The following is a 25,494-nucleotide window of genomic DNA, read 5'->3' as shown; positions in this document are numbered from 1 at the left end:
GATGCTATAGTCTACAAGACATGCTTATTTCATAATTACAGGTGGATTTAGCTTAATGGCTGATATGCTGTTTTCCCCAAAAAATACTTGGATCTCTCTATTTTGCAGCCTGTTTGAATGGTGATCTGAATGTCGATACTGAGATTTGCAAAAAACTGAAAACACAAACCTATCCTGGAATACATGACATCATATAGACTTACAGTACCTGCTGTTTGACAGCTTGTCACAGTATGGCAAAGTGTGATATCCCCCTGAACAAGGTGGGAAGTCTGCATACGCACATTCACAGTATCTGTGAAATATTTCCACTGTAGGAGTGTAGAGAAGACAGACAGAGGGACTGAGATGGACATGAGCGGAAGAGAAGTAACTGGGTCCTCAAAGAGAGATGGAAAAACTTTCTACAGGGGACAGCGTGGGAGGGAGGTTGAGTGGCAGTGCATTGTGTGTGTGTGTGCATGCTTGTTAGTCTTTCTTTGTCCAGAGGGGGTCTGTCTAGAGTGGCTCTGTGGATGCACCACTTTGTTGAGATTTTACACTTGTGTTATTGTCACACTCATCCTTTGCCTTCCCTGAAAATGCACCTCCTCTTCCAGTGGTAGGAAATGTTTCAGCACCACTTTATATTGAGGTTTGACACAGTCCTTTCAAAACAAAGACGGATCACACAGTGAAAGCCTTTAACTAACAGTTAGTCTGTCGGCCTGCTGGCTCTTGGCATCGGACTCTGCTGAATGGCTTCAAGTCCTTTGCCATGTGGTGAGGCCACACACCCGATGCCGCCTTAGAGAACTCACCATGATTGGCTCCGAGTCTACAAGGACAGTCCAACAACATTTTGCAGCAAACATTTGCGGTCAACAATGTGTGTGGCACTGCAGCTTGAGGGTTCAACAACTTCTGTGTGCCTTGCCATGTGTCATGTTGTTCTGTCCACATCTAGAAACCTTTATTTTCATATAGCCTATCTGTTGCAGATATTAAAGTTGTATCTTTACTTTCTGTTTATGGTCAATATTCTACTTTTATACATTAAAGTTTCAGATCCCAAATTCACTTTTAGTGATTTTCTTTAGGAGTTTGATGCAGTATAATTAATTATTCATTAGTTTAGACAAAGTCCCTTTGAGAATTTCTGAGAACTATAAAGTTTAGACATTCACTGTTGAATTTGGCACTCTGAGTACAGTCATTCATGTAGTCCTTGTTTGCTGACATGTTTTCGGTTCAGGAAGGAATGAACACAGATCAAGTAAATCACATTGTTCTGATCTGAAAGTAATTTAGTTATCTGTGTTGTATGAAGTGTTTTTTTTCTGTTTTCATACTCTTCTTCCTCATATTTACCTACTGTATACACACATATACAGTATATATATCTAATTCCTAACACTGTGTTGATGTTAACAATTACTCGACTGTTTAGAACCTAACAACAGATGATGAAAGTAATCTGGGACTAGTCTGGATCCAAACAATTATGAAGTAAATAGAAAATCTGGCTTTTTAACAATGAATTCACTGTTAGTAAATGATGTAATTACAGGAAGCGATTGCTATTTGTCTCTGGCAATTATGTACTACATCACATGTCTTTATTGCTTCATAGAAATTATGAAACTGAACACAGAGGTAATTTAGAGGAAACATGCCCTGTATTATGTATCTAGGCATATCACAAGGAATTCAAATTCATTGACACGTTTCTGTGTTGTGTTTTCAAGTGTGTGCTTCAAGAACGTGAAGTAAATCAAATAGTTTAAGCAGCAGGGACTGCAGCGTGTTTGATGAGTGTTCTTTCAAAGGAAACTCAAATAACTTGAATAGTTCAACATGGCTAACAAAGCATTTCCTTTGGTCCAAATATTATTTTTTTTTAGATTGTTAAATATTGGCTTTCATTCTCATGCAACTCCACAGTACACTACTGTCTCAAGAAATCTCCTAAATCTTCAGAGGAATTTTAATCACTGTTAATTTGTCCTTGTTGCTAGACACAAAATGGAAATGCCTATTTAATGAGCTATGCAACCCGTGAGTCAAAGTGCAGCAGATGTTGATGTTGGGATTGTTTGGAGACGGTTTATATTTCACTGGGAGTTCATCCCAGGCTCGGGCTGAGTTCAGGGAGAGTTGAAAGGTCCTGAAGAAAGTGGCTGGTTGGTGCCCCCCCAGATTGGATTATTTGCCCAGGACCACATATAGCTGCTGGAAAGAGGTGTGTGTACAGTATGTGTATATATGTGTGGTTTTGTATATGTTATAATGTTACTGTTAGTCCTCTGTCATTTACTGCCTTTGTCACTCTGTTTTATTCTCTGAACTCAGGTCTATTCCTGTCTCTCTTTTAACCTCTTTTCCTTTTTATCTCCCCCACGCACATGTCATTGGTTTACATTATTTCCTCCACAGATTCAAATGTTAAGCTGAGAGCTCTTCACTATTTCAATGTACTCGCCAAGCGGCAGTTGGGGCAGTGGGTTTAACAGCCTGGGAGGCCACCACAAATCTCTCACTCATGGTTTATTTTCTGTACGCCAATGTACCTGAGCTGAGACACTGGGACAGATGTGTCTTATGGTGGGTGGCAATGGATGGATGCAATCTGTAGCTCTCACTAATAAGACACGTAGTGTGGAAAAATCGCAGCATGCATTAGGAGAGGATGTCTCAGGCTTTATGTTCTGTCAGAGCAGACACAGAGACCTGCTGGCAGCCTGTGTGCAAGGCACAAGAGGCAGGAAGTGGAAATTACTGGAGAAGCTTGAGGCTCTGTTGGAGAGGTGTTGCATTTCACTTTGTAACTGTGGATCACTGCCGGATTGCATTGGATTGCGTTGTTGTCAAAAACCTTTTGTGCAGATTTGATTTGCTGATAAACTAATTGAATAATTGAACAATTTCAAGACTTGCTCATAAGTTGCTTGAGTAATATTAGAAAAATATACAAGACATAGGCTTCTTAATCACTTGATGTCATAGGTTTATATTGCACGCACTGAATGTGGATATCTGTCTATGTCGGCTAAAAAATAATGTAACATGCCATGTTGCAAACTGTTTTCTTTTCTGTACACAACATCTATTGCACGTCTGTCCATCCTGGGTGAGGGATCCCTCCTCTGTTGCTCACCCTGAGGTTTCTCCCTCAGTTGATGTAAAGGTCTAAAGGCAGAGGATGTTGTTATGATGCTGTGTAAAGCCCTTTGAGACAAACTGTTTGTAAAAATGGGCTATACAAATAAACTTGCCTTGCCTTGCCATAGAAATAACATATTTAGGATATCTTTATATATAGATATATTAAAAAAAATCTCACTAAGAAAAAGCCATGAAAGTTTGTTCTATCTAGGTGGATTTTATCTTACTAGGCTGTCAATGTCTTGTCCCCTGTTTTGTCAGTTTACGCCTGATACAATTCTGAGATTAGTTTGGGCCAATATGTTTTATACACATAGTAATGCAGTCCCAAGGTTTTTTTTATGATAATGCATGCTGGTCAGCCCTGCATATAATTTTTAGTCTCAGTGTGTATGAGAAGACAAAATCAGCATTAGAGATTGACCTTCACCTGCTTCTGCTCATTCTACTACTGCATGGCTGCTACTTGGGGGAAATGTCACATGGAGACAAACACAAAAGGTCAAATTTGAGCAGAGGTCTGTCTGACTGAGTCACATACAGTACAACACATTTCTAGAGTAATCTTCTGCTTATTTCTTACATTGTAAGGTTTTTTTGGGTAATGTTATTGCTTCAGAAAACTTCTTGTGACCCAGTTGTCATTATATATTTTATCACCCAGATGGTTTGGGTAATTGGCTTTGTCACTTTTTCCACTGCTGTTGCCTGATTTGTGAGGGACAGTGCAAATCTCCAGTGTTTGTCAATCACATGTGACAATTCACTTTCTAAAGAATGTGACGTAAAGTGAGTAGAACTTGCGTCACACTTTATAAAACACAAGGGACATATGTTTTGCAGTATTTGCTCGACACCGCTTTATAACCCTTTTTTTGTAGTTTACATGTTGTTCCAGTTTCAGATAGCTGTGTGATGAACATACACTTTGTGATTGTTACAGACATAGAAACACTGTTGAAAAAGAAGAAGTGACGGTACTAAAACATTGTTGCATAGTCATTATTCTGTCTCTTTAGTTGTTGCTTCTTTATTGAAGAAGAATGGACATTTCTTTTCACAGGATTTTGCTTTGATTAACACTGATAATTTGGTTTCCTGCCCAAACCATCTGAAAGACTTTGAAATTCAATTAAAATGATTAGACAGTTAATCCAGTTAAATCCAGCAACAGATGCATCGGATCAGATCTATTATAATCCTAAACAAGTAAAGGGAATTCAGAACAGTTTTTTTGAAAATCATTGGTAGTTCACCCTCTCAGCACTTGTCAGACTCACTTTGGTGTCTGTCTATATGAGTTATCTTGCCAAAACATTTTTTTTCCTTTGACCGACCTTTGGTTTTAAAGGTCATCGAAGTACTGAGGTGAAACCATGGTAACTAGTGACCGGGCAGATTCATACATATGTTTACAGTTCAGCAGCTTATAGGTCCCCTGAACTGCATTTAGCACTGGCATTTTGGGAATGGGAACAGGAACGTTAGGTTTCACCTAGGAGAGGGACAGAAACGTAACCTTAAAGAAGGGCAGAGTGAGATTTTAAAGAGTTACAATTTACAGCACCTTTCTTATTTGTTGTTTACTCAGTAAGCATGCTGTGACGGCAGAGAAGAAAAGAACAGAGGGGGAGAGAAAAGGAATGAACAAGAAAATGGGGTCAGTGGTCTGTCCCCATGAGGAGCCTGGTGCCATGGCCTTTATACACTTTATTTAACTACTCTTTGTTCTTAGTGAAGCCCACACCAGCTTCATGCAGCAAGCCAGACTCTCTTTCTTAATGCCTGGAACGGCTGTTAACTTTAATTGCTGTCACATTGTCATATTTTTTCTTTCAGGTTGAGCAATAATGTCTCTGTTGATACAAAACAGTCTTAAAAACATGTACAACTCTCTGAGTCTGGCCAACACCGATGGTTAGACAAAAAAATATGTCTTGTTTTTTTCATATCCAGCTGCATTAAATTATACATCAGGGATATAGCAGTGCTCTATGCTGAGAAAGGAAGAAAGTACTGTACTGTATTCTGGGGATAAAAGATAACTAATCCACTGTATTTGTGGTAGTACAACATCAAAATCAAGTCTGTTTTTATCCATTTTATACGTAAACATTTTAATTTTAATTTTATTTCAATGGCTGCAACACTTCACCCTCGCCACTAGATGGCAGTATTATGCAATATAAGCCTTATTGATACTGTATTAGAGGGAGGAGTTTTTGCTCTTCCCTTCTCATGCACTCAAGCTCTATTGCTCCTGCACACACACACACACACACACACACACACATACACCCATGCACTTGCAGACACGCACACACACACTTATTAGTTCAACAGATGTACCACTGATATTAAAGTGCCTCTAGCAAACACACCAGTATTAGATGAACAGGTGTAGCATTGGTATTACCTCCAATAACAGGTTCATTATTGATGTATTCAGTGTCTCTTTGTTTGCATTATACTGTCATGTTTGGGAGTAACCTGATAAAATAAACTAGCATGAAATACAGTAGTAATACATTTGGATCTGATTCTTGATCTCACGATCTTCCATAGTTTCCCTTTTTTAGCATTTTATTCCTGCTACATCTTCAGCAGAGCAAACTGTTGAGCAGTAAAGCCCCAGGTGAGGCACTTGTTAATGTGACAGCAGTGTAACATATCACTGAATAAATGCATCCACCTGGGTCATTAGTTAAGAATTAAGTCCCACCTAACAGCTTGATAACCTGTTTAGCAGCAGGGCTGCTTCACAGTTCAACAGGGGCAGTGTTACTGGGATAAATGGAAACAATTTTGTACACTGGAAATTATTTGAAGAGGAAATACACACAGATATTAAATGGCTTCTCTGTGTACACAGCTGCTTTTGTAAATAAATGTATATATTATCAAGCTCAGCTGTCTTTTTACTGATGCTTTAGAAAACGCTTGTTTTGCCTCCACAGCAGGGCTAAAAAACCCTCAATGGCCAGGCTTCCTGTTTGTGGCCTTAGATATCTCTTTAGTGGGCACACAATCAAGAAATATCAGAGGATACAAGGAAATTAAAATAACAGAGTTCAGTTTGTCATTCATCTAAAATGGAGCTTCATTCAACAGGAAATATAAAAGTCATAAAACAGTAAAACTTGTTTCTCTACAGACTGGAAAATCCATTTACCCTATTATGCTCAATGGCAGGAGCTCATCTCTTCAACTGCTCTCACTCAGATAATAGAAATAATAAAAATGTCATGTATTATGCATCCATTAGAGTGGATCAATATTTTTTCAGTGATCGGCTATAGTTTTCCGGTGAAATTCACTGGTACTGCACCACATTGTCTGTTACACATCCAGCGTCAGTGAGACTTGTGGCAAAGTGAAGAGGAAAGCTTTCAGCCTAAATGGGAAACTGTTTGTTTTGCAGCAGCTGTGTAGCAGCTGCTCTGTCCACACAAATACACACAATCATAAGCCCTTGTACTGCACGCCAAAGTATACACATGCAAACACCCACACAAGTGTTAGTGTATCGATTTATTGTATATTGTCATACAATCTGACATTGCCTCTTTAATGATCATAGTCATGGCTTATCTGTTGATTGAACATCTACAAAACAGAGAAAGGGGCAATATCAAACCACTCACTGGGGCTTCATGAGGACACAAAGGGCAATGAGGCAGAGTAAAGCTTTTAGGTCCACACCATTAGCTCCTTTTTAGTGGCTGGAGAGGTTTCCATGTACTTAACCACGTTGGTTTTCACTCTGTCTCCTACTTGGCAAACAAAGACTTGCCCTGTCAGCTTGTTGCATCTCACAGAAGAGGGGTCACAGTGGCTGGTGTTACAGTGTATCTGGTGGGTATGAAACTGATCAATTAAAATGTTGAGGGTTAAACTGACCACTACATGGATTTGCAAGACTGTTATTTTTCATTAGGAGACATAAACCTTAATTTCTTTTTGATGAATCCATGGCTGTGCAGGCAACAAAACTATATTACATTTTATCATTCTCTCCCATTGACTCATCAGTGTTTTGAAACTTTTTGTGTGTGTGATAGTCATTTAATAATAATGGTCATTACAATCCCATTACATTCCAGACATTTAGAGCATGATGGCAATGAGTGAACCACTGATGCTTGAAGAGGCTTTGTAAAAGATGCCAAAGTCTCACCAGCATTTTGGAAATTACTCAGCTTTTAGTTTTCAATCATTGATTCATTAACAAAATGATTCATGCAGAATTTATGCTCTGCAGTCAAGTTACTCTCATATTCATAGTGATGTGTAATGAGGCAGCTTGACAACACATGCAATATGTACAGTAGATGAGAAATCATTAACTAATTAATCATTATATAACTAATCAAATAAATATAAGTAACAAGAAATAGATAGATAGTATAGTGAGGACACTGCCCCTGTACCTGAGTGTTGGTGTGTAGGCTATGTGACTTGTGACATTGTGAGTATGATGTTGTATTGTTATGTGTATTTGCTTCTGTGTATTTGCTTACGTGTATGTGAGCACTTACACCTACATTTACAGTTACATTTATATGTAGGTATACGCGTGCATATGCAGTATGTATTTGTAATCCAACTTCTTGTGAGCCTGGGATAAGGTGGGTGGGGTTTGGGGGGCTGTTGAAGTGGGAGAGCAGTGTGCTTTGTGTCTGTTGTGTATCTTTGTAGTAGTATGTCTTTATGTTATTTTTTGTATGTAGGGACCCCCTCGAAAACGAGATGCTGCATCTCAAGGGGCTATCCTAAATAAATTGAATTGAATTGAAATTGAATTGACTAAGTGAAACTTAGTGAAACAGACCTGGTTTTACAGTTTTTTGTCTAGATTTTATAGGTGTCCAATAATTTTTCTGTTTTTTGCCTCCCCAAATTCATTTTCTGCAGGAATAGCAAAAGCTGAACGTACACACAGTACTTTATCATCATTTTATTTTCTCAACAGCCCATTACAGTATTTCAAAAATAACATGCAAGTGAAAAAAGAGAGCTTGCTGAATAAATAAGGCAAATGAATGAATTTTCAACATACTCCAACTCCAAACTCCAAACTGAAAGAATAAAACTTAATGATACACTGAAGAAACACTTTATGCTTCCAAAAGCTTCACTGACATGTTTACTGACTGACAAATGTTACAGCACCAGACATTCATTTTAGCAAAACACGACAGTCACATCAGATTTTTTCTGACACTAAAACATGCATAACTTTAGGTCATTGTATCCAGTATCCAGTTACTTTTATCATATTTAGGATCAAATAACAATTTATGAACAATGATCCTAAATAACCTGTGAGTGATCTGCATGAAAACATCATTCCACTGTTGCTGACTAGACAAACAAATATGTAGCGTGTGTTACATAATACATGATAATAACACAAACTAAAGCTTGAGCTTGACTCCCAGACACAGGGATAGCTCATTTTTCTGGATCTTTCCATCCTTGTTGACGTCACAGTGACGCAGTAGAAGAGCTCGCAGCTTGTCCAGCTCAGGACCCGTCATATTGGGCTGCAGAGGAGAGAGGAGGGACAGGAAGACATTAAACTTTAAACATGGTGTTTGTCAAATACTGCTTATCTTTTAATGAACTTAATCATCATTTTGACTGCGATGACATTATACTTGTAACTCTTTCATGTTAAGATGAGATGGGTTTTGATTTAGATGAGTTAATATCTGGTAAAGAAAACTTAGGGCTTAATTTCCGTCTATTTTCCTGCTCCTGAGTAGGAGAAAATTAAGCAGCAAACTGCAATCAATATTGTAGTGGTCAGGTATCAAAATATATTGAGGTTTGAAACTAAAACTAAAACTAAACCTTGTTAGGAAAAGTAAAACAGCAAAAGTAGTAGTAAACAGTATTCAGTATAACTCTTGATCGAAATATATAGTACGTAGAACACAGCATTTTTGGTGAACAACACTATCTGACCATCATATGACATGATTATTACAAAATACGGTTCAACTCGTACCCTGACCAGCCCCATCATGTCTTTGACAAAGCCGTCCACCTCAGGACCCTCCAGTGCTCCTGTCTTACTCTGAGGAAGAGAAAAACACAGAAACGAGAAAGAAAAGAAAAAAAACAAGAGCTAATTACTTCCTGGAATTTACATCCCACTCACATTATTCAGTCAGTCATTAGCTTTCCTCTCCTGGGCGTATTCTTCAGGGTCGTGGTTGGGCTTGAAACACATCCCAACATGCATTTGGGAGAGAGTAAACGCCCTCGCTGTTACCACATCCATCCTACTTATTGATTATTAACTGGTTTTTAGTGTGTTGTGTGCTCAGTCGGGAAAAGTGACAAAATAAAATCCACTCAAACAGACAGTATGCTAAGCTTGATTGCACAGAATAAGGAAAGATTATCAGGGTTTGTTGATATGAATGACTAACTTCTATCAATCACGGCTCTATGAATGATCATCATACCTAGAGGGTGATTTGACAACATAATTGGTGCTGAATTCTATTATGTTACATTAGAGGAAAAGGAGCTAATTGGATTCATGCCGCTGCTCTGAGTCCTCTTATGCACGCTGCCATACATTACGATAATTTGAGAGTTTTAATTAATTTGGAAAGGGTATGATAGGAAAACTTGCCAATTGCAACCCTTCCTCTGGAAATAGCAACAGGTTGATCATATTTGTTCCCAACACCAAGCTACTCACTTTCCACATTCTCAAATGTTCATACAGGAACAGGAACAACAACAGTAATTAGCTTAGATATTATGAAATTATGAAATAGCAATCCTCATCTGTCTCACAGTGCAGTACTGTACTTACAACATCATAATGGTCAAAGATCTTCTCAAAGTCTTTCTTCCTCTCGTCTTTACTGCACGCCTAGGAAACACAAGAGAGCAGTTGATCAAAATCAAAAAGGGAATGTTAGAAATTAGACTTACAAAACCATAGGCATAGATGATAATTTATTAACCTGTTCCAGCATGATTCATCATCGTGTTTACATCTGACTAAAGAATAACATAAACAATACACTTACATCCATCTTGAATTGGAGCAGGAAATTCTCTTCAAGAGCCAAGATCCTAATTGAGAAAAACATGAAGTGAAACCACTACCTCAATTCTGTAAAGATAGAGGAAATGAAAAGCTTGAAAGTGGTGGTTTAGCTATGTTGTCATTCACATTAATGTGAAGGCTGAAAGCAGCATCAAATAGTTGATAAGTGTTGTAAATTACAGCAGTTGTTGTCTGTCAGCTCTCAGAGATGATTTTGCTATTTAAAACTCAGTATGCGGCTAACCTAACTAAGTGGTTAACCAAAGACAGTCATTTTTGACATGATTAGCATTTAGCTGAGTTTGATAAATTACCTCTTTTATTCCTGTCCAAATATTTTTCAAACAGGCACAGAAACATACATGGCAACATTTGCATTGTGTTATACAGTACCAATTCATAGGTTGCAGACATTTTAACATTGCACAGACGTCTAAGAGAAGCTCTACATCGTGCTCTTTGAAAAATACCTGGCAAGGTCGTTCAAATCCAGTCGGCCATCCTTGTTCTTGTCAAAGATTTTCATCTGTTAGAGAAGAAGAGTGGAATAAACAGCATCGAAATAACTCATTCCACTGTGAATCTGTCTGTGCATCTGTGTACATACTTGCTACTTTCCTCAAACCACCTGTGACTCCACAGCTAACTCATATGTCTTTGAACATGAATCAACCTCCTCTAAATGGAAATCTACAAACTAGAAGGACTGTGGTGTCTGAGGCCAAGAGTTTCCATATAATAGATGTAACTGGAGCAGACAGTTTATTAGATCTATAAGCTGTGCCATGCTGGCTTTTGACAGCTGCAGCAACATACACATCTCTAGGGATGTAGTTTCTGACAGTGAAATAAATTCATTGCATTTCTACCATTGTGTCGGTGTACTCCTCCAGCTTCTCAGATGACACTTCCTTGTGGTGTTGCTGGAACAGGTCTTTCAGGAAGGCCTAAGGAACAGTTTGCAGTTATCTCATAATCAAAGCAGATAAATGCAGTAGGTGATACATTATTACACAGGGTACTTCAGTTGTGCAGATTATGTGTTGAGAAGAGTTGGTTCAGAATTAACAACATTTTTAAAAACACCTTCCAAATCTACCACAAACTACATGTAAGGACCAGAAAGTGTTGTTGTTGTCAGAAGCTGCAAAAGGACAACAATCCCAGCCTATAACACAACATGAAATAGTGGTGAAAGGTTGCAATCATTCTTTGTCAGTGCCACAAATGCTGGCTGTTCCTGGAAAAGGAAAGGGGATGTGTAAGAGGTTGTGTGATGTGAGGGGGTGTGCTTTTTTGTCCATGCCGACAAACCTCACCTTGAGCTCCTGAGCAGATATGTAGCCACTGCAATCCTGATCGTACTTCCTCCATATCTGCAGTTGGCAAGAGACAACAAATCAGGAAATGGTTCCATTACTCAGTGTAATGTGACACAAAATCATTGTAGCCACTGGACGCATCATTTTATAGTGAAATTACTTTACATGTGAGTTATACAGTCAGTTAAAGTGCAGACATAATTCAGTTAATTTAGCAAATTCACATTTAAAAGTGAAACTGCAGTCTGGGTGAATCATAAGGTTGTTGGGATACTTCCTCATACTTTGGTATGGTTTGCCACCTCAAGTCAGTGGTGTATTCTGTTCTTCGCTCTGTTGACTTGTTGCTGGTTGATCTGGATTTTATCAATTAGGGAAATGTTCGAAAGTGTTGCACATAGCTGCCACTATTATTTTCTTGGCAATAGTCTATCTAGACCATTATATAGGCCCAGAATCAAAAACAACTGAATTTGTGTAATCAATTTATGCTTTGTTGTTTTTATTGCAGAACAATTAAAAACTGACAAATATGTTGCAACACAACAACTGGAACATCTGGTTTTTTTTTTTTGGTTTTTTTTTTACAACAATGAATATCACACCACAGGGTATATATACTGTAGGTATAGGCAATTTGGTTCTGTTAGTTTTACCTGTCATTGACTTGTACTATGATCCTTACCTTCATGAAGTCAACGCTGTTGTCCAGAGTTGCTTCTCTGCGGAAAACTAACAGGAAGTTCTCATCCTCCGGGAGGATCATATGGGCCAACTGGAAAACAGGACACAGTGCAGAGGTCAGTGGTAATGAGATGATGATGTTCTGTGAGGCACTACATCTACAGAGCTTGCTGTAAATTTAATCCATTTTTCTCTTAGAGAGAATAACAGTAACAGTAACCATTATACAAACGATCTTGACATCTTGATCAGATCAAGAGTCAGTTGTGTAGTATTAAGACAGTTGGACAACATTTGTTCTTCAGACTCTGAGGCTCTGGCTCCTCAGCACATTCATATTGAATTAAAATAACAGAAACTACATTTAAATGCCAAGTCACAGCCTTGGCCCTCTGTTTTGAAGTGTTTCCTTTATAGCAGACAAGGAAACATGCACGCCTACATCCAAGAAAGCGTTTCTCATTTGCCTCTTTACTACTCTCTATGCTGTGTCTCCCACACAGATCCTTTTGTATTGATGTGAACCTCATTAAATCAATGCTCAGATCCAATACTTTAGTAAGTATCCATTTCATTTCAAATTGTCTGTGCTGGGGTGCTCTGGTTGGTGTCGAGTGTTTAGAGATGTCTCATATGGCCTCTGGTTCTTATGCAGGAGATTGCTGGTTTGACTCAGGGACGTCTGTTCCCCTCATTCTCTCTCCCTGTTTCCTGTCACACCTCCACTGTCCTATCCAATATAAGTAGAGCTTGAAGAAATGTAACTGGACTGGACAAATACTGGACTGTATCTGAAAACCTCTACAAGATGAAACTATTTGCATGGCTGGTACCAGTGAGGATTTATGGTTTCCTGTCATTTGGATCAGCTATCCCTACACTGGCTCCTCCTGGCTGTTTTCCAATTCATGTCAACCTCTTCTTGTCTGTCCTGAGTGTCCTCCTTTAACAATATCAGCCCTCCATTAGCAGATTAAACGGCCGAACATCATTCTAATTAAAATACACGATGGTACTGCAGTCATTTTGGTCACAAAGCTTAAGTGCAGCGAATAAAATAAGCGCAATGCACCAACTGTGCTGCCAACTACTGTACAGATGAGCTGGACATTCAGAGATAAAACGCTGATCAACTAACTTACATGAACAAGTTGCAAATGCCATTGCTACTTGTCTTAGCCAAAGGATCGATAGGCTAACCCATAAACAAATCACCCGTTGATGTTTTTTTCCTATACTGTATTAAAGTATGGTGAAAATTAACTATTAAATATCCTCTAATTGCATCTTCCTAAAGTCAACAATATTTAATCCCCAATAAGAAAAGCAATTGAGAGCCTTTGTAGTACAAATTAGGTATTCTATACAAAGTGCACACTGTTCTCAAGCATCCACCCACTGACGTGTCCTTGACTCCCTGTCATATCCTGGACTGCTGTGTTGTTAGTACGTGACCCACCTCTGATCATTACGGCCAAACATGCTTCGAGTACATTAAATGTACGGTGCAAAGAGTGATGTAGTGTGACTAGGTTGTAATCTTATCTGAAAGTGGACGGACGCTGTGAGTCACAGATCAGTATTTTGATATATTAAATTAATACAGGATGCTGTGGCTTTTACATGACTTCTTTTATCATATAGAAGAAGCAGAAGCTGCAGTGTATTGGGAAATAGCATAAAACTGGTGTAGAGCTGTATTTATCACACATCCGGTCAGTACAGAAACAGTGAAACAAACTGGTGCAGGGAGGCCTTCAACTTTATATTCATGGTAACCTATAGCTTGTGGTGGATGTACTTCATCATACAAACAGGAGTTTCTGCAGTATTAAGCTAAGTGTAGCTTTGCAGTAGGGATGCACCAACCTGATTTGCTGGATCAGTTTCAGTGCCAATATTTTCCCTATTAAATGGATTGGACATTAACCATATGTGACTGACCAACACTAAACACAAGTTTGAGCTCAGTGTTTCTGCTCTCAGCTACAGGAAGATGTGATGCCATCTAAATGTGTAGCCTACTTAGCAGTAGTCAAGTCTTAAATCTGAACAACAAAAGGAGTGGTATTGATTGATTGAATTTGTATTTCTTGATATTTGTTGAAACTCTTGAATTACCAGAAGTGCCACGCCATGTTGGTGCAAGTTGACAGGATTTGAGGCTAAAACAGTGCTACAGTAGACAGCTTTGACCACACTACCCCTGCATTAGCCTGAGTAAATTACTTATTGCATACATGTATTGATTTATGTGCAGCTTTATGAGTAAAAGCCAGTGTTTTCAAATTTGTGGATGCAATGCATTACGGGATTGGTCTAATAAATGGGTGAAGAAAAGAAAATGCACTTTATTGCTCTGATGAAGCAGTGTTGCTGTGCTGCTGTGAGTCCAGAGTTGCATCAATTACACAGAGTGGTAGCTGAGAAAGCAATGTGATCAAAGTGTGGCTTTAGTGGGAAACAGCCACCGTCTGTTAAATTGTCATTCAAGTTTGATTTGATTAAATTTATTGACCCAATCAAAAAGTGATTTGAGAATCAACTTTCTTCAATAAAGAGCACTTTGTCTTAGATTTTTGAAGGTCCTATACTTGACAATCTAACTACCATTAGGCTCGTTTGGTGTTTCCATTAGATTAGCTATTATTTTCAGATATTTCATTTTGAAAAAGGCTTGAGTGGCCCTCCTGACTCTCTTCACTAGAGGAGAGTGGCTTAACATGACCAGGAAATGAGTTTCTGTTCTTCTTGAATATGATGCATGTGGAGACAGTCACGGAGAAATGGTGTTGTGCGTGAGTTTGGCTCCTTTTTTAACAAAATTGCACGTTGTATATTTAATAAAGAAAAAAGAAATACGTTTCTCACTTCATCCAGCTTAGTATGAAAGAAATAATGGTCCCTGGAATTAGACACAGTTGTGTTGTACCTCTTGAATCTGTAATTTCCCGTCAGCAGTGACATCATAGGCGGACATGAACCTCTGCTTCAGTCTCTGAACCCGCTCTTCAGTCACCTTCTCCTGTAGAGGCACAATAGCACAGCATGGAGTAATGATTTCCTTGCCCAAAACTAGCCTTACAAATCCACTGGATACATGGTGACAGAGTATATTATTGGGACAAAATAAAGTGGGCTATACGTATATGACGTGCGCAAGTGGAAAAGCTATTGAATGAAAATACTCCACTGGCTGAATCACAGTTATTTTAAGCAGTGTCACCATGGATACTTATTATGACCTATACCGTCCATTTTCCTTTGCTTTCTCAGTCTCCTAGCATGTTGTAGCAGTGGCCTACTGTCTCTTGGATGTGCAGAACAGAAACTATGATGGTGCATATCCTGAAAAATTTGCAACCAAGGCTTGTCCTCCAGAAAAATAAATACTGCAAACAGTGTGATGATTCTGTTGTTTTCATGTATATAGTGTAGCATATTAGCCCAGGATTTATCTACCTCTAACATCAGCATGTCTGCTGTGTAACTTCCTCATTCTACAGCATCGTGTTGCAGATAATGATGAATGATGAAGTATTTTTCTCGTTATATTTAACACTTCTAATCAAATGGAAAAACAAACTCGAGCAGATTGTTGTGACCAAAGTCGATGCAACTGCAAAGATAGTCAAAGACTATCAGTTGAGTGCATGCTTATCTGAGCTAAGAATCGTGGGTTTCCACCAGAGCACAGACAACAAACTGAAGTAATTTAAAGTGTGAGTATATTTAGTCATTCAAGTTATTTAAAAAATACATTTAGCAGCTAATCTTCTTGTGTCTCCTTGCAAACCCCTCAATGCCTGCACAGTAACTATAGAAACCTCATGCTCCATGATGTTGCTGCATGAATCATTGTTACATAGAGTGCAGAGCACACAGTCTGCAGACTACAAGGTGCCAGGCGCTTGCTCATTACAGACAGAGATGGTTTATCTTCAGCATCACCTCACTGCCATGTTGGCAACTGCCATCTACAATCCACTGTTGCTGAGCAGAGGTTTTTGAGGCACATGGTAACATGCTGAGCTGAATCGCTGTTTTGTTCAAAATTAATTGAAAAAGCATTTCCCCAATGCATAAGGAACTCATGTATTCTTTGTGTTTTAGTGATAGATAAAACTTGATGTGCATCAAATGAAAATTCATCATTTAACTGCATTTCAACCACTGACAGTAAAATGTATTAGTGCATTGAGTGCATTATGGTAATTGATTATTATGATGCAAAACAGAAACTAAAACCACAAAAGTAAAAGGCACATAACACTTTACTAACTGAACAGGAAATAACAGGAGGGATGTGTTATACTGTTGTAGCTCAAGAGAAATACACTACAGTACTCATCCTGTGATCATTAATGACAGATCAAACAGAGAGACAAAGTGAGATGTGGTCAGTGGTCTGTTTGTCTTAGTGCAACCCCATTAGTATCCAAGGGAGTCTACACAGACACACACACACACACACACACACACACACACACACACACACACACACACACACACACACACACACACACACACACACACACACACACACACACGCACACACACACACACACACACAATAAAACACAATAAAACACTTACAAATAGTTGTACTGTACACACATTTTTCATTGTAACTAGTCAGTGAGGGGCTCAGTCAATCAGCTGAACAGCATTCAGCATTACTAAGTAAACAAGATGGGTCATTAGCACATGTATTCACACAAAATAGACACATAGACCGACCCTTTCGCCTGAGGTCAACTGGTAACCAAGTCAAGGGCTTTTCCTTTTGACAGGGACCAGAGCTCTTTAATTATGGTGTCTAACATCCTTACATTCGCCACACCCATTTAGATAATTGCATGGAGAGTCGGCTGTCCACACAGCAGAGACTGTAAGTGCTACAAAGTCTGTGCCCAAAGGCAATTGGATTTCCTGAAACTGACTTAAACTTGAGTTTTGATAAAACGCCCTCATCTGAACATACACCTTTCTTGATAGATTTCAAAAACCTTGCCTGTGCTTGTATAATGTGCAATAACATGCAATACTGCATAGAAGAAAATTAACGAAGATACGAACTAAGATAATACAGCTCAGACTGGATGATTTACATCAGAACAGAAATAATTGTACCATGTACAAAACCATGTACAAAACTCTGGGCCATAACTAGACAGTCACTCTTATTTTGATATTTCATGGACAGCCCTTTGCATTCAACAACAATATGTACAACCCAGACCCTTTGCAGAGCCTTTTTTTTTTTTTTATCATCCCTCAAAGGCCTTCACTACAGCTGCCTGCTGCTCTTGTGTGGTACGGGGTCTCTCTGCTTTCAGTCTTCCCTCAGCACTTCCTGATTTGTGAAAACTTCATTTTATTTATAAACACACTGGTTCTACTGTATATTGATGTGAATCTACTCAAATCAAACATGTAATGTCCATCTGAGCTCAAACCATTTGAAACTGTGAAAAATACTTTTACTAGACTTTTATTTTGAAAATGTGCATTCATATTACTTCCTCTTGTGTAACTGTGGGTGCCAAATACGAAGATGAAGTGGCACTTGCTTTTGCCATAATCAGATGGAAATGATGTGTTAGTGGTTTTGTGCCTGACATGCACTGCATTGCTCTGTATTAAACTGTTTTCCCCACTACATTTAGATGAATTGATCCAAACAAAGTGGACTTACCTGTGGACCCAGTTTTGCCATCATGTGGCGGAAAAAGTCATCAAGCTCCTTGCCCTCAATGTAACCATTATCTGTCAAAACAGACAAACAAACAGGTCGTGCAAGTAAATCCAGGAATACAAGTTGGCATTTTCTTCAAAACTCTGATACTGAATAAAAACCTTTCAAGATGAGGTGACTAAAATAAATGAATCACACTGGACTTTACTATCTCCAGACACTGACAGTCAACACTGTCATTTTCAAATGTTCTTTTTGTAATAAGAATACTTAACATACTGACAGCTTAGATTGGTGGTTATAACCAAACGTCAAAAATGATCTTTTTCTCCTTAAGGTCTAGTGACAATGCCAATAAAATACATTATACAGTACTAATGGAGAACAAAATTTGAACATGTCCTAAATTGTTCTTACCATCTGCATCAAAGTGTTGCCAGATTTCCAGGAAACCAGCTGCGTCCAGGTCATCAAATGCAGTGTCCATTTTAGTAAGAGTAAGCTGTCAACTTTTACACGTAAAAACAATGCAGACTGGAGTGACAAACTGTGTTGTTGCACTGTTCACCACCCTGCTTGGTTGACATATGTTCTTTCTGACTAAGTTAAAACCACACCTCCTCTGTATATGAGGGAGAGAGAGAGAGAGAGAGAGAGAGAGAGAGAGAGAGAGAGAGAGAGAGAGAGAGAGAGAGAAGGTACAATGAGGGCTTGTACACTATTTGCCACCTGCTGGTTATACTGTTACACTACAAAATAGATCAACATAAGCCATTAATGTTGCAAAAAAAAAGATACAATGCAATAAAAGATTGTAAAATTATTTTAATCATTATTAATATTTTCATGAGAAATGTCCAACACCAGCAGAATGACTCAGTGAAACATACTAGTCCATGACAAAATGGAACAAAAGATGTGTGAAGACAGATAAAATGAGCACATATGTCATTAGCATTTATGCTATTTTTCCTCCTCATTTCAAGAAAAAACAGTCACTGTTTTCCCTGAATCATGGAGAAAGTAACATTAAATTGAGTATATGCAAAAACTAATTAATACATACAAAGAATTAATTTCTACATTTTTGAACACAATGTACAGGTGAGAGGAAAAACAACAAAAGGGTCAACAGATCATCGGCCACTGTTTTTTTTTATTATTATTCCAAATAAGTTACAAATGAACAAACCCCTAGTATAGTAGTGTACTCAGTACCAAAACAATATAGGATTTGCTGTGGTCACTTAGGCGTGTGAATATACCACATTGTGTATATTACATGTGCATATATTACACATACATATATATACACACACGCATACACCTACATGTATGAAAGCACATATATACATACAGTACAACTCACAGCCACATCATGCAGTCACACACACGTGTAGACTCGGGAGCCTTGACTCAATGCTACTGGATATTTTCACATACTCCACTCCATGCACCAACAAAAGAAGTGGATGCTCATTTTTCAGAATTGAACAGGAAACCATCTTTCGCACAACTTGACAGAAACACAGCCAGCTGCTTCCTACACAGAAAGCAAAGATGGTAGAGGAGTGTCTAGATAAGTCCCTTGCGTCAGGAAAAGGGTTGCAAATGCAAACAGAAAACACCACACAGCCACATGTGTTTGCTTTGAACATATTGCAAAGTATTGTTTTTTTTCAGTGCCCTTGAACCACTCCCAAAATAAAAGTGATGTTTGATTTGAAAATCAAAGCAGTCATTGACAACAAGTACGGACTGACTATATACAGCAGGAACAGTGTTATTTCCAAGCCATCGTTAGTGATTAAGAAGCTAAGAACCTAAATTTAATTCTACAAAAAGACATTGATAGACACCATAAGAAAAGGTGCACCGGTAAGACCTTTGGCCCCTGACTTGAATTTGACTCTTGTACAGTACAATGAATAACAGTTTGTGCCCCTTTCACACTGGTTATGCATGAGAAGTCTGTTGCTTTCAGTAGGTTTTTATACCTGTCCTACTGTAAGTAGAGCATTGGACACTATCAATATACCTAAGTTTTAAACTTTCATTGGCCGATGTGTAGAGCACATCTGCTGCTCCAAATGAGCTATGCATCGTAAGTGAAATTCCCCATCTCTGTGTAAATTAACAAACAAAAAAAGATACAGAATGTACAATAAGTTATTAATTACTGTACCAGGATCAATTTCAGAACCTGTTGGCAGACTCTGCAGCAGTGTGAAAAGGGCATTAACTGCTGAAAAGAGAAAAAAAAAGAGGAATCCTCCCGTGACCTGTGTTGTTATTGTAGTGAAGCATTCAGGTCCTTAAATTGCTATATACAGAATAGCCCAGAGGTCCATGTGGTCAAAGCACAGCTACCTCCAGTTCACTGTCACTCCAGGCACTGTATACCGAATTAACTGAGGCAATTGCTTGTTTTGCATGGAACAAAGTAAAAGGGAGCAGAACGTCCTGCAGGAAAACATCTCTAGTGGAAGAAGATTAGTAGGCTGGGGTTCTCTCAGTGCTGTGCTTTTACTCAAATAACAAACTGAGGAGATCAATGTCAAAATTGGACTCAAAAGACCTACTGATATGAGAAACACAAGATCGCATCTCCCATGGTATCATGGAGCAGATTTTCTTTGCCTTTAAAAAGGAAATTACGGTAGTCGTTTTCAACAGACCAACAGCGCATTCCATCAATGTCTCATGAGTTAAAAAAAAAAGACCTTCGCAACTAAATGTAAAAATAAGACAAACATGTTCCTTCCACAGTGTTTAGTGTTTGTTAACAGTGCTGAAGCCTTATTGATTGGTTCTCAGGGATGTTTGTATTCCACAGTCCTAGCAAAGCACAAACACATCATATGGCCACTTTGATTTGTTCCAACATTAGTCAAACTTGGGTCCAGTTGTTGGTGTTTGATCTTTCAGTCCTTCGGTGAAGAGTCCATTTAGTCCTTAGTACTGTCTGACAAGCTACATCAAATGTGTATTACTGATTTATTTTGCTGATGTTCTCAGCTGAACCTGCATTTTCCTGTAAGAAATAAAGAGATGAATTGCATAATGGATTCAGTCCGGAGAAAAGGATCTTGCACTTACTGAATAACCTCTAGAAAAATCCATACAAATATATTGAAGGAAAAGAATGCCAGTGGGTCCTGGTCTAGTTTTATGCTTGAGTTCAAGTACAGTACATCGGAAGTGGTATTGTTAGTCTGTGTTTGGTCCCTGGGAGACACGCTACTGCAAAATAATGGTGGAAAGTCTTATTAGTAATTAAAGAGTCCTTTTAAATGTACACATGTAGATTCACAGTCTCTCTCTCATGCTGTTGTTTGCACAAAAAGTCCTGAAAGCAACATCTCTCTTGTTTTTAGTGGTTTACAAACTTAAACTCAGTTTCACTGGCTGAAAAAGCGCAATCAACTTTGACCTGACAGCAGAGAGTAGTATCTAGAGAAAAGGGTGTTTGTGAAAAGGAAGCTCTAAAGAGATTTAGTTTGGTTTACTAGAAGACATCACATGACTGAAAAGATTATCGAGGATATTCCCCACAGTGTTAATATTTAGCATGACTTTCATCATAGATCATCAAATTAAATTGAAGTTGAAACTGTGTGTTACCTGATTCTACAGCAGATAACCTGCCTTCAAACCAAACGTTATGTGTACTTAATGGTCGGACAGGACCTACAGTGCAGGTACAACCTCTAACATAAATGAAAACAGATATATTTGCCTTTTCTAAAAGTCTTGTCAACAGGGTTTTTTTGTGAATTTGTCTCGCTCATATTAAAATAAAGTCTTTGTCTGCCTCCTCCCCAGAGTCTGATGACTTCTTGCCCGCCGCCTTGTCCTTGTCTGGGTTTGGAGATTGGTCCTTGGACTTGAAGGGGCCATGGTCCTCCGAGTTAGTACGGAGAGGGCTGGGTCTCTGAACAGAGTCTGACACCATCCTCCCTGAAAATAAGAGACAGAGAGGATTCAATGCCAAGTGTTGGTAATGCGAAGGATTGACTACAAAGGACACAGAGGCCAGTAGGACGGCAAAGAAAATGAGGTGAAGAGGAGATGGAAACTACGCTTAGATTTTTTCCTTTTATGCATGTAGTTGCTGTTCAGTATTGAGCTACAGGTGGTTTATCTTCTAATCACAGCCTCACAGCCTGTGGGAATATATGAACCAGAACATCGAAGACATGTAAAGCACCTTAATCCTACTCAGGTTTAGGAAAGTCACAGTACGCTCCACAGAGCAGCCTCACTAAATTACATGCACTAAATAATATGCACATACAGTGAACTCCTTCATTATGCTACATACTGTGTATATACAGGGCAGTATGATTGAAACTGCAGAAGAACTGAACAGGGGCATGTTCACATTTTCAGCACCACACAAAAAAAAAATCCAGCCAGAATGAAACTGAAAGGCTTTGAACACTGTAGGGATTCACTTTTCATCTACACTACTAATGATATCCAGTAAGAACATTTGGAGGCTGTATTGCAGTAGAGGAAGTAGGTCTCTATTTCTGTGATGGACTTGAGGTCTGTCCAGAATACCTCACTGTTCTGTGCCCTGTGCATGCTGGGGCAGACTGACCATGTAAGATATACTGTATGATATTCAACATTTATACAGCCATTTACAACATCTATTGCACGTCTGTCCGTCCTGGGTGAGGGATCCCTCCTCTGTTGCTCACCCTGAGGTTTCTCCAATTTTTCCCTGTTAGAATGGTTTTCTATGGAGTTTTTCCTCAGTCGATGTGAGGGTCTAAGGGCAGAGGATGTTGTTATGATGCCATGTAAAGCCCTTTGAGACAAACTATGGGCTATACAAATAAAATTGCTTTGCCATTTGAAAATGCTCCTGCTGTGCTTGTATACTGCCACCTAATGGCTCCCTGTTTTCCCTGTAATGACGCTGGCACAGTGTCAGTGAGATTACATTGGCTATGAGATAGAAAGTTTCCTTCTTCCTTTCTAATCTATTTTGTATCAATATATACAAGATTATATAACAGTAATTAATTACATTATAGCAACAACAACAACAACAAAAAACAGCAGAAAAAAGGCCGCTATTATCAGATGTTCCAGGGAGGAAGACATCTGATCTGTGGTACCTCTGCCAGGCACCAGGGGGATTTACCAAAAGCACACACTAAACAAAGATGAAGCGAAGAGAGAAAAACTGAGTCTGAAGATAGAAGACAAGAAAAAAGACATCAGGGAAAAAGGAGCAAACACAGACAAAAATATCACCAAACTTCCAGGCTGTCTGTTACAGAACAGATAGTAGATGAAACGCAGTGAAGCTGAGAGTTGTGACCTGAATCTATCAGTCTGATTGTAGGAGTCAAAGTCCTCATTTCAACAAACTCTGTAAATGTTGTATTTATTGCCTCGTAAAGTAATGAGTTTTTAAAACTTACTTAGTCAATGCTGTTCTCCCCTTGTATTATGGGAGGTTTTCACAGCCCAGGTGGAGCAGTAGTTTTAGTTATAGCAAACCGTCTCAAACAATCTGGCCTGCTGTGATAGAATATACTTTATTCTGTGAATCCCTTTCAGATACCTTTATATTTGGATTCGGATTTTAGTCTGGAGCATGTTTACCTGCACCTGTAGCCTGAAGGCACATGTGGTTCATAGGACTGCCTGAACGGTGATGTCAGTCATATTGTACACGTTGACAGCCATCAGTAAGCCTCGCTGGGAATGATGCAGTAATATCAGGCTATACGTTAAGTCAACACAGATGTCAGACCCTGACAGTGAATTCAATTCTGTTCTGACTTAAATACAGGTTTTAAATTGAGACGGCTAGAAAAAGGCAACTACCGTAGTTTGCTACAATTTCAAATATTATCATGTATTATTACATGCTCTGGGGCTTGACATACTGTACAACTTGATGCATACAGTAACTAGTGCATATCTGTGAGCTGTGAAACTGGAACAGGCTGGAATTCATGTGTTCATGGATTGGGTGGCTACAAACTGAATTGCCCTCTGGGATGAATAAAGTTGTATTGAACTGAATTAAATTGCATTGAATGAGAGGTTTTTGTGACCGACCTTCCTGAGTGGTTTTGTTGGCAGAGCCTCCTGACTGCAGACCCTCCTTGTCTTTCTCCGACAACCCCCTCTTCAGTGTGGGAGGGAGAACTGTGACTTTAGGGGAGACACTGCCACTGCTTGGGGAATCTGGACTCTCATCTATTAGAAAGACAACAAGGAAAAACATCAATCCCAACATTTTATTCATTGTAATGCAATGGAGTAGCATAAGGTTGCCATGTTAAATTAGTCTCTATTGTACTACATCAGCATACATTGCAGAGAAAACAGCAATCTAGCAGTTGAAATTAATACACACCGTACCCAGATAAATGTCAAATAAAGATTCACTACAGAAAAACTGAATCAGGCACCAAATCGTTTCAGTTTGACAACCTATTTTGATTTAGGCACTGATCAATACCTATACTCCTGCTGGTGCTGGTCGTCCTGGGCTTCTGTGGGATGCTGGGTCGGGCAGCCAAAGCAGGTTTAGCCCCCTGTGGAACCGGTGGTTTGGGACTCACTGTTCCCCCTGGGGAACTGGAGGAGGATGTAGCTCTGAGACGAGGCACCAGTTCAGGCTTGGTCTCGCCACGAGTCTGGGCCTTTTCTGTAGAACCAGTGTCCGGTTTATTGATAGAACCACTGGGAGACCTGCTTTCTGGAGTTGTGGGCTTGGCTGCTGAAGCACAGAAAAAGTCATCATGTAATAATCTGTAATTTATTCATTATAGTATGAAGAAAACATTAACTCTTTTCGGGAGCAGGGGTTTCATACTGTCCACCACAGAGTTCTCACATGATCCTACATAATAGAGTGGTTCAAGACCACTTTAAAAACGATATATGGTGCATCTCAATGAATTAGAATATCATGGAAACGTTCATTTATTTCAATAGTTCAATTCAAAAAGTGAAACTATTACCTGATATACTGTAGATCCATGACACACAGACTGAAATATTCCATGTCTTTAATTTGTTTAATTGTAATGATTATGGCTTACATTTGAATATTACATCTGACCAATTTAAAAAATGATTGTTAATACAGAATTTTTGATGTTCTGGAAAGTATGTCCATTTATATGCAATACTTGGTTGGGGCTCCTTCTGCTTGAATCACTGCATCATTTCAGCGTGGCATGGAGGCAAACAGCCTGTTTGTTCGTCTGCATTTATTGAGATGCACCTGTATATACAGTACACAATCAATAATAAATGGCTCAAGATGGCCTCTGCAATTAATTCATAAAAGTTTCTAGGAAGAGAAGAGGCGTGGACACTGCTGCAAGAAAAATGAAGCTGTTGCCTTCAGACACACATTCAAATGGTGAAATGGGGCCTAACAGCAACGCCCAGCATCAGCATGGGGCACTGCCAACTGCAATGACTCATGAAGGGCCCCACGTACAGTTGTCTGCCCTGGCCCACAAAAATCTGGCCAGGCCTGCCAGCTCTGTCCCTTATGCGAGACTATTCACATGTTAGCAACATGG

At 39.0% G+C, this 25,494-nt stretch overlaps 2 protein-coding genes across 5 annotated transcripts in view; both read right to left on the bottom strand.

The window, feature by feature from the left end:
- Window positions 1-8,081: 8,081 nt before the first annotated feature.
- LOC146972365 (secretagogin-like) lies at window positions 8,082-18,538 on the bottom strand. Its single transcript, XM_085802500.1, has 11 exons — window positions 18,341-18,538; window positions 17,924-17,994; window positions 15,158-15,250; window positions 12,227-12,316; window positions 11,539-11,595; window positions 11,089-11,166; window positions 10,690-10,745; window positions 10,200-10,245; window positions 9,980-10,039; window positions 9,158-9,226; window positions 8,082-8,690 (listed from the first exon to the last, which is right to left on the bottom strand). Exons 1-11 carry the CDS (start codon window positions 18,408-18,410, stop codon window positions 8,562-8,564), a joined length of 819 nt encoding a protein of 272 aa, XP_085658626.1. The 5' UTR covers window positions 18,411-18,538; the 3' UTR covers window positions 8,082-8,561.
- A 192-nt stretch (window positions 18,539-18,730) lies between these two features.
- The window catches only part of LOC146972364 (F-actin-uncapping protein LRRC16A-like), a 65,804-nt gene continuing 59,040 nt past the window's right edge, over window positions 18,731-25,494 (bottom strand). For 2 of the 4 annotated variants that reach the window (XM_085802496.1, XM_085802498.1), the window contains exons 36-38: window positions 24,417-24,677; window positions 24,011-24,151; window positions 18,731-21,883 (exon numbers count right to left, since the gene is read on the bottom strand). In XM_085802496.1, coding sequence (XP_085658622.1) covers window positions 21,711-21,883; window positions 24,011-24,151; window positions 24,417-24,677 — 575 coding nt within the window. In that variant the 3' untranslated portion in view covers window positions 18,731-21,710. The remainder of the gene's footprint in view (window positions 21,884-24,010; window positions 24,152-24,416; window positions 24,678-25,494) is intronic. The other 2 variants (XM_085802497.1, XM_085802499.1) reach the window with 1 other exon arrangement.

Source organism: Trachurus japonicus, chromosome 16, assembly GCF_045865225.1.
Source record: "Trachurus japonicus isolate A0001 chromosome 16, Traja_1.0".
NCBI lineage: Eukaryota > Metazoa > Chordata > Actinopteri > Carangiformes > Carangidae > Trachurus > Trachurus japonicus.
This window is presented reverse-complemented; position numbering and strand designations above follow the sequence as displayed.

What these genes read in the sequence shown, in the direction of transcription:
- LOC146972365 (XM_085802500.1), bottom strand. Translation starts at nt 18,410, where the DNA reads ATGGACACTGCATTTGATGACCTGGACGCAGCTGGTTTCCTGGAAATC. An exon ending in TATCTGCTCAGGAGCTCAAG is followed by an intron (nt 11,167 to 11,538) that starts GTGAGGTTTGTC and finishes ACTGTTCCTTAG; the next exon opens with GCCTTCCTGAAAGACCTGTT. An exon ending in AGGAGTACACCGACACAATG is followed by an intron (nt 10,746 to 11,088) that starts GTAGAAATGCAA and finishes CTTCTCTAACAG; the next exon opens with ATGAAAATCTTTGACAAGAA.